Below are 12,353 nucleotides of genomic sequence, written 5' to 3'. Positions count from 1 at the left end.
GGACTACCAAAATTTATTAATTTATAGTGTTTATTAATTTATAAAGTATTAATTTATGGAGGTTTTACTGTATTTCGATTGGAACAAAAGAGAAAATTTCACCGTTATTTTCTGTATTAATCCCATTATTATTTACTTTTGTTAAACCTAAACTAATCTGGATTAATGCATATCTCCATCTATATATATACTAAGTTGTCTTATGTAATTATTCGACGACTAACACAGAGTCGCAGAGATGGGTAAAGAAGTTGCGTGGTGTAATTTACCTAAAGATCTAGTTGAGTTTTTATCCGATCGTTTGTCCTCAAACATTGACCTAATCCATATCCGTAGCATCTGTAAACCTTGGCGTTCCGCGGTTGCGACCAAGAAGCGTTTCCGGAACCACTTTCAACGTGACCTTCCTGTTTTCAAGGAGAAGAAGACTATAGTCTCTCCCACAACTTTCTTCCGTGTAACTCTTCCTTCATCGTGTTCTAACAAAGGATGGCTTATCAGACACAGACAAGTCTTTAAGTTCAGTAAGAACAAACTCTTGTCTCCTCTGACTGGCCAGCACATGATGAACACTGCCTACAAAACCCTAGACCTTTTGAAATTCGGGGTTTCAAAGGTTTGCGAATCTTACAACGTTCAATACTTGTCCAAGAATGTAAAAGATGAGTCGTATTCGAATAGAGTTGTTTTCCTAGACAATATGTTTTTCGTAGTTGACTACGAAAACATGCTTTGGTGTTGCAAGAGCGGAGAAGAAAGTGGATCTTGGACAAGAATAAACACTAAAACGGTTAAAGGTTTCTTGGATATTAAACTTCACAGAAGAAATATCTATGCCATAGACTTAAATGGAGGGCTATGGTGGATTAGTGTATCTGAGCTCACCATATATCAATACTGCAGCCCTCTCAAAAGAAAGACGACGACGACGAGGACATTAATGAGTGCAAAGAAACGAGACTCGTGGAGTATTGTGGAGATCTATGCATTCTTCATCGTTTCTGGGAGAAAACTTGTGTACATAGTGTACAGAGAACTGTTGGTTTTAAGGTTTATAAGATGGATGAGGATTTGCTAAAATGGGTTGAGGTCAGTTGCTTGGGAGACAAGGCAATCATTGTGACTATAGACAGCTGTTTTACTATCTTAGCTTCAGAGTACTATGGATGTTTGGAGAATGCTATCTACTTTAGTGAAAAGGGAGATGATAGTGTGTTTAAACTTGATGATGGTAGCATCATTACCAAGAAGGTTGATTCTTCTTCTTCATCTTCTCATCAAAGTTGTTTTCAGATGTTCTCTACTTCTTTTCTCCGGATATGGCCCTGGGCCTATTTCCGAGAAACATTCGTATTGGGCCTCCAGAATTTTTGACAAATTTAGTAAGAAAATAGACCCAAAACAATACTTTGGGTTTCGCAAAATTAGGCTCTATCTTTATTAAATTTTAAGATTTTGTTTCCATGTTTAAATTTTATCTATTTATTATTTCAAAAATAGGTCTCACTTTTTCAACCTTTAAGATTTGGTCTCAACTTTTAAATTTTATCTATAAAATCTATAACAAAAAATATTTTGTATTGAGCCACAAATTTGACACGTCAATGCTTTTCTCTTGAAGTAATCTCGAAGAAACTTTGTTATTTTGATTAAGATATAATCTCAAGTATATACCTTAATTCCTATGGTTGATGTAAATATTTTTTTTTCCCTTTGGGACTTGATTTGCATGCATTTTGTAGTTTCAACATACTCAAGTTCTCATAACAATAAAATATTTAGTTATAATCTCAACTTCTTTATTCATAGCAAGAACAATTACAAGCTTTTTCAACCTTCCGAATTCACATATGCGAGAGAAGAGCCTTCTTAATGTTTACAAGAATTGCAAGGATGGCTAAAGATACTAGAAAGTAAAAAACTTCAGTGGGGAGGATGGTGCAAATCCATATAATCAGAATGGTAATTAAATAAAATGCTAAACATATTAAGTTCGGAGGCACATATCGAATGCAACTATAAGTAAGAAACCTGCAAAAAAGACAAAAAAAATGTTCTTAGAGAGTTGAAATTGTGTTTATGGATCATAATTAATCATAAAATTATGTTGGATACATACCAGAAATGTTGAGTATTAGCATATAGAGATGATGAGCTTCTATAATATATTTAAAATTATATTAAAATTATTATTTAAAATTATTATTCGACCAATTAATGAGTACAACAAACTATACAACGAACAAATAGTCATGATAAACAAAATAATTAGTTTTTTCATATATAGTTAAATGAGAACATGACTTTATTAAATATATACCTTGATCGCAATGTCCCTATTTGGTTGTTATGGACTCTTTGGAAGAGTAGGAACCTTCTTATTTTCCAAAATAAAGTTTCGACATGGCAATCTGACTTGTCCAAAGCAGTTCTAGAGACACAAGATTGGATATCGGTTTGGCCAGAGAGAGTTTCGTGTTCAATAGCCAGAGGAATTCAACAACAAACTTCAGAATGGTCTCGACCTCGCAATGGTTTTATAAAATGCAACTACGATTGTTCTTTTACATCTCATAACGGTAACGCAACTTCAGGGTGGATCACACGGGATTTCAAAGGTTTTATTCACACTGCAGGTTATAGTTCGGGTAATGTTTGTTCATCAGTTTTAGAGGCTGAACTTCAAAGTCTTCTCATAGCAATGCAACAAACATGGATCAAAGGCTACAAACATGTCATCTTTGAAGGCGACAACAAGTTAGTTCACAATCTTCTAGAAGGCAAGACAATGCATTTTGGGATGCATAACTGGATTCGAGAAATCAAATACTGGAGTAAACGTTTTGAAGAAGTGGAGTTCAAATGGACTAAAAGACACAACAATAAAGCAGCGGATCGTTTAGCAAAGGAGCCAACAGATACTATACCTTTTATGACTTATTTTTACATTCCTGCTTTCATTGTAAACATCCTCCATGAGGATAATCTTACAAGTTCTTAATGATAATCAGCTGTTAAAAAAAAAAAAAAAAAAACACAACTATCATTAATTTTCTTTGAACTGGTCTTGGTGTATCATTATTATTGGTCTTAGGATAATATTAATTACCAAACAATTCTTTAATAATGATTATAAACAACTATATCATTTACGTAGACTTGGTCCTTTTTTATATATATAGTTGGTCTTAAAATAATAATTTAGCACAAAAGAATAGTTAAAGTCTGTGTATGTCAATGCAAATTTATATATGTAAATTTTATTGGAGATATAGAAGAAACAAAAAGTTATCAATGGATCCTTTGTTAACCAAAATTGATAGTGATTCTTCATCAAATGATGAACACAAAATCAGCATTACAGTCAATGAGGATTCCTCATCACGACCACATGAGGCTGAGAATGTTGAACGGTGTAACTGTAACCCATGCACAGGATCAAGTGTTTGGTCTATTCTCGAGTTTCTTCTCAACTTGGTACAAGTTCTTGCAGCCATATTTGTCATGACTCAAGCAAAAGATGAACATCCAGAAACAATGTTTCTTGTATGGATCATTGGTTACACATGTGGTTGTGTTTTCATTCTACTTAATGATCTTATAGTCTGTGATTTCTCAAGGTATGTACACATTCATTTCTCCTTATGTGATTTCTCAAGGTAATAGAAACTAATAATGGTTTAAATGGTTTGCAGTGTCGACGAGGACGACATGAGCACTTTGAAGAAGATCCTTGTATATTTCTTGGTGGGTTGGTTTGTGCTACTAATATGGATTTATTCTAGCAGTGTATCATCTCTATATGATCATACTCAACATTTCTGGTACGTATATATATATATATATCCATCGAAGAAAAGTTTATCATACGGGTTTCTGCAAATAAATTCTTTAAATCGTCGGTTTCTGCAACTTTATCCTCAATATCCAAAAACTGCAAAACAATCATACTAAATCAAAAATTAATAAGCAATACTTATACGTACGTTTTAACGGCACATACCTTTATTTTTTAAAATTTTCAAAATAGATTTGAAATTCAGACTTAGATTTGATATATAATTGCTAAAAAATTTATAAACATGATAGTAGCGTAAACTGGTTATATACAGCGATTTTTTTTTTTGTTGCAAGATTGATTAGCATTTTTTTAGTTTAGACTGTAAAATTGTAAAAGTGGAAACTTAGAGAGATTTTATATGCACAAAAACATTATAAAAATGTTCCAAAAAAAAAGTATAATTAACTAGTATTGTTCTTTTGCAGGTTAAGTATGGGTTTTGTGGCTTTCACTTGCATTCATATGTAGGACGAGTCAATGCAATATTTTCACTGGTTTGGTTAGGTTTCGTGGTGATAATATGGATTTGCGCTGCTGTGCTAAGCACGACCCCTATTATGTTTATTTACCAAATACTTTATTTTTGCTTTAAAGCAGTTTACGTAATAATTCTTATATATTGTCCTTGTTTTAATTGCTAAGGTCGCTATAGAGATTCTTGATAAATATTCTTGAATTGTTAGGGCATGTTTATTGGCGTAAGTTGGCAAAGTCCCTTATCATTTTTAATGAAAAAAAAAAGAAAAAAAAAAAAAATGGTGTGACGGCAACAAAAACGGGACGGTCCTGCGCACTAATCGCGGGCCTCACCGACACGTGGCGGCCTGCTATTGGTTTTTTTTTTTTTTTTTTTTTTTTGAAGAAAACGTAAAAGTAAAAAAATAAAAAATAAAAAATAAAAAAAATATGGTGAAGGACGACAACCGATAAACATGGTCTTAAGGGTTGAAAAAACTTGTAATCTTTTCTTTTTGCAATGAATAAAGAAGTTTGAGATAGTGTAAACAGGTACAGTTCCTAGAAGGGGTTGAGTGACGCACCAAAACAAAATTAGGAAACAGACTCAGCGCCGGCTTAAGGAATTTAGGGGTACTTGGGAAAAAAAAAAATTATGTTCAAAAGCACAAAAACAAAATTTCACCCTATATATTTCAAAAATATAAATTATAATTTTGATAATATATAAACATATTACAAAATTATAAACTTTTTTTTTGGCAATATGTAAATTATAGGTTTTTTTTGTTATATTAGCTTGTATAAATTTGATTTTTTACATCAATATATAATAAAATCATATTATTGAGCCATTTTTGCTAAAGAAATACGGTTATGGGCCATTTTCTAATATTATAACAGTTTTATGGGCCCCTTTTCTTGTAATATGAAATTTTATTTTTTTTCAACATATATATAACTAATATTCTTTTTTTAAGTTTTACAAAAAAGAAAAAAACTGTAGACCCCTTTCTATGGTGGGGTCCCTGGGCTGTGCACTGCTGGCCCTCCCTGTTGAGCCGGCACTGAACAGATTGTACATACAGTAAAATTCAACATGGTAATTTTGTTTGATATATAGAAAGCATGCATTTGACTACTACAAAATTAATCGCTAAATCGTGTTTTACGAATATTTAACGAGTTGATAATTGAATTAGTCGCCATTCGCTAAATACTTTTGTTTTATATCTACACGATAATATCAAAAATTTATCAACCTAAAATAAAATAAAAATTAAATACATGAACTATGTAGCCGAGTTCTACAATAACTTACACGGTGTCAATTAACCAGTTAATGGTTCTGAATCAAATGATATTGTGATGACCACACATGATTTAGGTTAGACAAAACGAATTGTGAACTAATCTAAAATTTATCAAAAATTAATGATTTATTAATTTGTGTGTTTATGCTAAAAAAAATCATCTATTGTAGAACGGAGGGAGTAATTTTTAAACCAAGTCTATACCAGACTAACCCATTAGCCAATTGTTATCTTTAACAACCAAAGAATTATTGAATAATTGACTCTAAAATATGGCTGTAAATGGTTTATTTTTTTTTTAAAAAAGCTACCATATTCAGCTAGATTAAACAAGTACGCAACACCATTTGCATAAAACTGAATTCAACCGGATTCAACAGCTTTTTCAACACCATCTCACACATTTTTGAAAAAAAAAATGTAGTGTAAACCATTTTTCTCGAATCAAAGATTTAATAAGTGTATGCTTTAGCGATTCTTTGATTCGAGAACTATGAACTCACAAAACGACGTCAAATTATCCAACTCTAAGGCTTCATCATTGTCACGGTGTCGGCTGAATCATCGTCGTTAAGCAGTTAACTAACACCGTTTCTGCAGATGCTGATTTTGGCTAGTTTTATATAGTTTATGTTGGAAATTGAATTTTTAGTAAGTTTAGATTGCTATTTACCGATTATCATAGTTTGGGTATAAAAAAGCCGCCAACAAATAGTCTTGGTCGATTTTAGCGATTTTCCCCACGTTTAGATAATATATGTATATATGAATTGTATTACTTATTATGTTTGGCTTAGTATGACTGGTTTACATTTTTGGAAATGTAAGATACAATTGCAAAAATCAATGATCTTGATGGTTTATTTGCACGAAACCCTTTACTTAAAAACACAACTTTGTTATTCATGATGGAAAAAAGGATTACAAGCGTTTTCAACCCGTTAAACTAAAACATATAACCATTACAAATATAAATGATTCGAAAATAAACGTAATAGGGGTTGATCCTAGCACAATAATGCAAATCCACATTATCACAACGTAAATTAAACATATCACTGAAAATATCCAATGAACAGGCACATATCGAATACAAGAGAAAGCAAGAAAAGCCATACATAACCTACAAAAGAAAATGGTGAATACATGTTAATAAGAGAGGTCAAAAAGTTCTTGGTTAACATAATTGTAAACATTTGAGATGCGTACCAGAAATGTTGAGTATGATCAGATAACATTCAAAACTAAAACTAACATTAAGATGACGATTTTGCCCCTTTCACAATAAACATCTTAAAAATTTTTTCCTACACTGTTTTCTTCCCCAGATTTGACTACCTATATTCTGCAAACACGTAACTTTTCCAAATAGAGAAAAACCAAACAATTTTTTTTTCACAAATTACTCTCTTCACGTTTTACTTTCGATCTACTTCAAAATTATGATATGGAAGACGGGAAACACGAAAATGAACATTCCGGACTTCCACACGGTGGAGATCATCATGGCTCGATACCCAAACAAAGTTGTTCTCAGATTTCTTCAATGTAAGTTTCGATGGACCAGATCTACTACACCTAACATGTCCATCAACACAGTTGTCAATATATTTCACTACTTATCTATTTTTGTTTGTCCTTCACCAGTTTAAGAAATCTTATGCAATCATTGCCGGAGTACAATAGCCTACTCACCTCGCATCGGAGGACACGAAGTGGAGAAGTCCCTCGGAACCGTCAAAGTAAGCTTTCGATGGACCAAATTTACTTCATATTTTTGTCCACCATATTAAACTTTGTTTGTGTCCTTCTATAGAATGTCTGTGGTGGAGGACCAAACTCTTGGTCTCGATACCCAAACAAGAGTTGTCTCTCACAACTCCTCAATGTAAATTTCAATGGACCAGATCTACTGCACCAAACATGGCCATCAACACAGTTGTCAATATCTTCTTCTAACTCATCTCTTTCTGTTTGTTCTTCACCGTTTTAAGAAAGCCTAGGCAAACCTTGTCTGAGTAAAAAGCCTACTAACCACACGTGAGAGGACATGCATCGAAGTTATCCCTCGGAATCTGTCAAAATAAGTTTTCGATTGACCAGATCTACTTTTATATTTTGTCTATCATATATTACTTACTCGTCCGCCATTTTTGACATCATTTTATAGATTGTCTATCGACTATAGTGCACACATCGATAGACAAGTGGACATCCCTACACATCCAACCTTATTTATTTGAAGGATAACTCATATAAAATCTCTAGGTTACTTGTTCTCTATTAACACATCTTATATCTGGTTTTTGCTTTTAGTTACATTTTTAAATTCTTCAACTAATTGAATATCCTTTGGGTATTAGCTTACCTTGTTTCCATTTAATGCTCTCTTTAATTGCTCACTCAACAATGCGCAGGGCAAAATCGTCCAAACTTCCATCTTTATGGCATGTTTTGAAAAAAGTTTTGGTTAATAGCACTTAAACAAATTTGAGTGAACAAACAAAATTCCCTTCATTTTATATTAACTTGGTCCCTAGTTTTTGAATTAATATTAAAAGCCATAACTCATTATCTGAAAACCAAAGGAAATTGCCTACGTGGCAAAACGCTCAGCTCAATTCACCAATCACAATATTTCATTATAATTAAATAATATCACCAAACAAAAAAAATGGAGAAAATCCAAAAATTGAACTTTGTGTGGAGAACGAAGCTTGTCACAGAGAGTGAATTTGTGGCTACGTATATCTCTGAAACACATTCTTCCACATCACATCTCTCTCTCTCTCTCTCTCTTTCTCTCAAGAACAAACCAATATGGTGAAAGATGAACAATGGTGAAGAAGAATCATTGTCGTTGTTCATGCATTAACCTTGTTGTTATGTTCCTCCATGGCCTGTTACATCGTTCCTCATTACCACAATCCTGTTCTGTCTCAACCCAATAGAGGAATCCTCAGTCATCGCCATCGTTTCAGCCGTAACCACTTGAAGACAAGATTTAGGGTTCCTCGTAGTTCTGCGATTAGTGACGGTGGTGCCTCTTACAATACCTTAGTCTCTGAGGTAAGCCAAGTTTTAAGACCAATTCTTTCTAACCCAACTTCAATTTTAAGTAAAGGTTGTAGATTTGTGTAGTGTATGAGCTTAATTGAACTGGGTCTGTGTTAAATTTTGAGCTTGAGCCCAATTGAACCAAAATCTCTGTGTTTGAAGTCTTGAAATTGAGTAAAGGAACGAACTTTGAGGATTTTAAAGCTCAATCTCTGTTGCTACTTCATAAAGATTGAATCTTTATACTGTTTATTGAATGTTAAGTGTTGGAGTTACTTGTTATTGTGAATGTTGTTAATGGTGGTATTAGACAAGTGAGGCTTTTGGTTCCACAAGCAAACTTTGATTCATCAAAGCTCAAAGTTGAGTTCTTAGGAGAGTTATTGGAGAACAAGAGTAGCGATGGGAGAGTTATTTTGTGTAGTGTATGAGCTTAATTGAACTGGGTCTGTGCTATAAATTTGAACTTGAGCACTATTGAACTAAAATCTCTGTGTTTGAAGTCTTGAAATTGAGTAAAGGATCGAACTTTGGGGGTTTTAAAGATCAATCTTTTGTTGAATGAAACTAGAATGAGTCTATTTCTGTTGCTACCTCATAAAGAATGAATCTTTATATTGATTATTGAATATTATGTGTTAATGGTGGTACTAGGCGGTGAGGCTATTGGTTCCACAAGCAAACTTTGATTCATCAAAGCTCAAAGTTGAGTTCTTAGGAGAGTTATTGGAGAGCAAGAGTAGCGGTGGGATTATTACGCCGCGAACATATATACTTTCGCATTGTGATTTCACTGCTGACTTAACGTTAACAATCTCAAACGTCATTAATCTGGATCAACTAGAAGGCTGGTACAAGAAAGACGATGTGGTTGCTGAGTGGAAGAAGGTGAATGATGAATTACGGTTACATATTCATTGTTGTGTTAGTGGTATGAGTTTTTTGCAAGATGTGGCTGCAGAGCTTAGGTATCACATTTTCTCCAAGGAACTGCCTTTGGTTAGTCTTCTTCTACTTGTTCTTTTACAATTGGTTCTAAGAAATATTGGAGAATGAGTATGAATGATGAGTCTAAATCTTTGGCATTGTGGTTGAGATAGGTACTTAAAGCTGTGGTCCATGGAGATTCAGTTATGTTTAGAGAGAACCCTGAGCTAATGGATGCTTATGTATGGATTTATTTCCATTCAAGCACACCTAAATACAACCGGATCGAGTGTTGGGGACCTCTCAAGGATGCTGCAAAGGTATACTCTAATCCGCGCTGGCTCAACTAATAGTTTTTTCTATTCATACGAATGCTGGAAATGTGAAATCTTTTGTTCTGTGTGAAGGGAAAGCAGAAGGGGAATCATCAAGGCTTCTTGAGTTCGACTACATCGAGGAAATTGATTCGACATAAGTCTATCTTCCATACCCTGTTTACGTTTCTTCTGTGAGACAAGTTGTACATTCTCCTTTTCTTTTCTCTTTTTGCAAATGATGTAGATTTCTTGATGAGCATCTGACACAAGTGCAATTTGCCAACATTCAATTGTTCATACTTGGAAAATTTTACGAGAGCCTTAGTTTCTTAATGTTTGTTCGGTATTAGTTGTCTTATACCTCAACTATATTCGAATCCATTGATTAAGACATTACAAACAAGAGTGTCATATATATAAAGTGTTCCTTCCTCTAACCACCAGTTCAAGATTGTTAAAATAAATCACCAAAAAGAAGAAGATGATTGTTGGAGTTCAAAGTTCAAAGTATTGTGTTTATTTATCTAAGAATCATTAACACATAATAGGAGTACTCAATTCAGATGAATTAATCATATTTTAATGGAATTGAAGATTAATCTGAAATCCAAACCATGACTTAATACTATTACTCCCTATGTTTTGATATATTAATCTCTAATATAAATCCGCACATTTTTTTTAATATTATCATTTAAAATTAAATTATAACAAAAATCAAGAAATTGTAAAAATAAAACTAAAAATATAAATAATCACAAAATGTCCAAAACTTTTGCAACTAAAATTGGACTAATTTATATAATAATAGCAATATGAAAAAGTGCCACTAAAGGTTGCATATTTTCGTCACACCTTTTGGTAAAATATTTTTTTTCACCAATCTGAATAAATTTTATTCGTAGTTGCGTCTTTTCGCCGCACACTTTTGTAATTAATTTTTAGTCTTACTAATCTGAATAATTTTCACTAGGGGTTGGATATCTTATTCACTCTCGTTGTGAAATGATTTTATTTTCTCTTTTTTTTTATATAAAATAATATCAACGGTCTTTATTTAAAATTTGCATTTTTCATTTTAAAAATATAGTTTACTAACAATTATGTCAATTCAATCGTTCACATCTTTTGCAGTCTCTATATTTTTTATTAGAATTTTCCAAACTTATATTTCGCACACAGTTGTTTTCGTTTTAATATATCAAAAATAATTTGAAATTCAATATTCATCTTCATTCTCTACTTTATAAATTACTAGTTGTTGACCCGTGTTGAGCGCGGGAGTTTTATAATTGTTTTTTATATTTTAAAATTTATATTTTGATTTTTGTTTGTTTTTGTTTATTTTTTTGTTTTTAATGTTGTCATTGTATTAATTTAGTATATGAAATATTTATTGTTATTTGTTTAACTTTGATTTAGGTCAAATAGTAGCTGTTAGAACCTTACATTTCAAAAGCCTTTAATTCTCGTAGGCCAAATTATTCGGGTGAATCCACTTATGCCTAAAATCGGTTGTGTTCTCGTTTGAGGTGGCTTCGGATGACATCAATTTAGTGTTATATTTATTTGTATAGTATACATATCTTTGTTTTGTATTTTGTTTTTGTATTTAGCCCCATTAATTAAAAAATTGATCATTACTTTATAAATATATACTTGTTTTATTTATTTTGGACATCGAGTTCGACTACATCGAGGAAATTGATTCTACATAAGTCTATCTTCCATACCCTGTTTACGTTTCTTCTGTGAGACAAGTTGTAAATTCTCCTTTTCTTTTCTTTTCTTTTTGCAAATGATGTAGATTTCTTGATGAGCATCTGACACAAGTGCAATTTGCCAACATTCAATTGTTCATACTTGGAAAATTTTACGAGAGCCTTAGTTTCTTAATGTTTCTTCAATGTTAGTTGTCGAATACCTCACTATCAATTGAGGAAAACATTAAAAACAAGACAACAAGAGTCAATTAGCTGGCCCAAGTTAGTTAGCCATTGTTTCGGAGAGAAGGTTCTAGTGTGTGGATAATAAAACGAATTGTTGTGTGTTTTAAGCAAACAAAAAAACTGAGTCTTGTATTTAAGTTTTGGGATCAAAAGTGTTGAGCTTTCTAACCACAAAGTTGTTGACTTTCCTTGTGAGAAGAGCCACAACAAACCAAGAATAGAGAAGCGGAATTGAGAGAAAGAGAGATTTGAGAAAAACAGAGGATTTGCAGAAGTAAATGAAAATCAAAGCACACACAAGTTTGGTTACCCAGTTCACCCCCAAAAAGGTAGCTACGTCTAGGCCGAGTCGGTGCTCGGAATCCACTAGATACTCACAGAGAATACAAAAACACAGGAATTACAAGTGATCCACTCTAATGCTCTTCACTAGCACTTAGAGCACACTTCGTAAGAACCTAACCCAAAGAGAAAACAAGAACAAGTTTATGTT

The 12,353-nt window shown here is 32.8% G+C and overlaps 4 protein-coding genes across 5 annotated transcripts; all 4 read left to right on the top strand.

The window, feature by feature from the left end:
* Positions 1-238: 238 nt before the first annotated feature.
* LOC17900683 (probable F-box protein At1g44080) lies at positions 239-1,374 on the top strand. The gene is given in 2 exon segments (XM_023788726.1): positions 239-898; positions 901-1,374. Coding segments are annotated over 2 exon segments (1,134 nt in total).
* A 925-nt stretch (positions 1,375-2,299) lies between these two features.
* On the top strand, positions 2,300-3,001 carry LOC111832413. The gene has a single exon (XM_023788725.1). It carries the CDS (start codon positions 2,300-2,302, stop codon positions 2,999-3,001), a length of 702 nt encoding a protein of 233 aa, XP_023644493.1.
* Positions 3,002-3,294: 293 nt separating this feature from the next.
* LOC17899576 lies at positions 3,295-4,516 on the top strand. Its single transcript, XM_023788724.1, is given in 5 exon segments — positions 3,295-3,620; positions 3,696-3,824; positions 4,267-4,298; positions 4,301-4,335; positions 4,484-4,516. Coding segments are annotated over 5 exon segments (555 nt in total).
* Positions 4,517-8,330: 3,814 nt separating this feature from the next.
* On the top strand, positions 8,331-11,677 carry LOC17898091 (protein STAY-GREEN LIKE, chloroplastic). Of its 2 annotated transcripts, XM_023789565.1 has the most exons (5): positions 8,331-8,679; positions 9,322-9,666; positions 9,768-9,914; positions 10,002-10,065; positions 11,626-11,677. In XM_023789565.1, the coding sequence occupies exons 1-5, from the start codon at positions 8,506-8,508 to the stop codon at positions 11,664-11,666; spliced, it is 771 nt and encodes a 256-aa protein (XP_023645333.1). In that variant the 5' UTR covers positions 8,331-8,505; the 3' UTR covers positions 11,667-11,677. The 2 variants fall into 2 exon arrangements, with proteins under 2 accessions (XP_023645333.1, XP_006304121.1); XM_006304059.2 differs by lacking the exon at positions 11,626-11,677 and having other exon boundaries at positions 8,332-8,679; positions 10,002-10,257.
* Positions 11,678-12,353: the final 676 nt, after the last annotated feature.

Source organism: Capsella rubella, unplaced genomic scaffold, assembly GCF_000375325.1.
Source record: "Capsella rubella cultivar Monte Gargano unplaced genomic scaffold, Caprub1_0 scaffold_1, whole genome shotgun sequence".
NCBI classification, from domain to species: Eukaryota; Viridiplantae; Streptophyta; class Magnoliopsida; order Brassicales; family Brassicaceae; genus Capsella; species Capsella rubella.
Note: the sequence above shows the minus strand (reverse complement) of the source record. Positions and strands in the feature narration are given on the sequence as shown.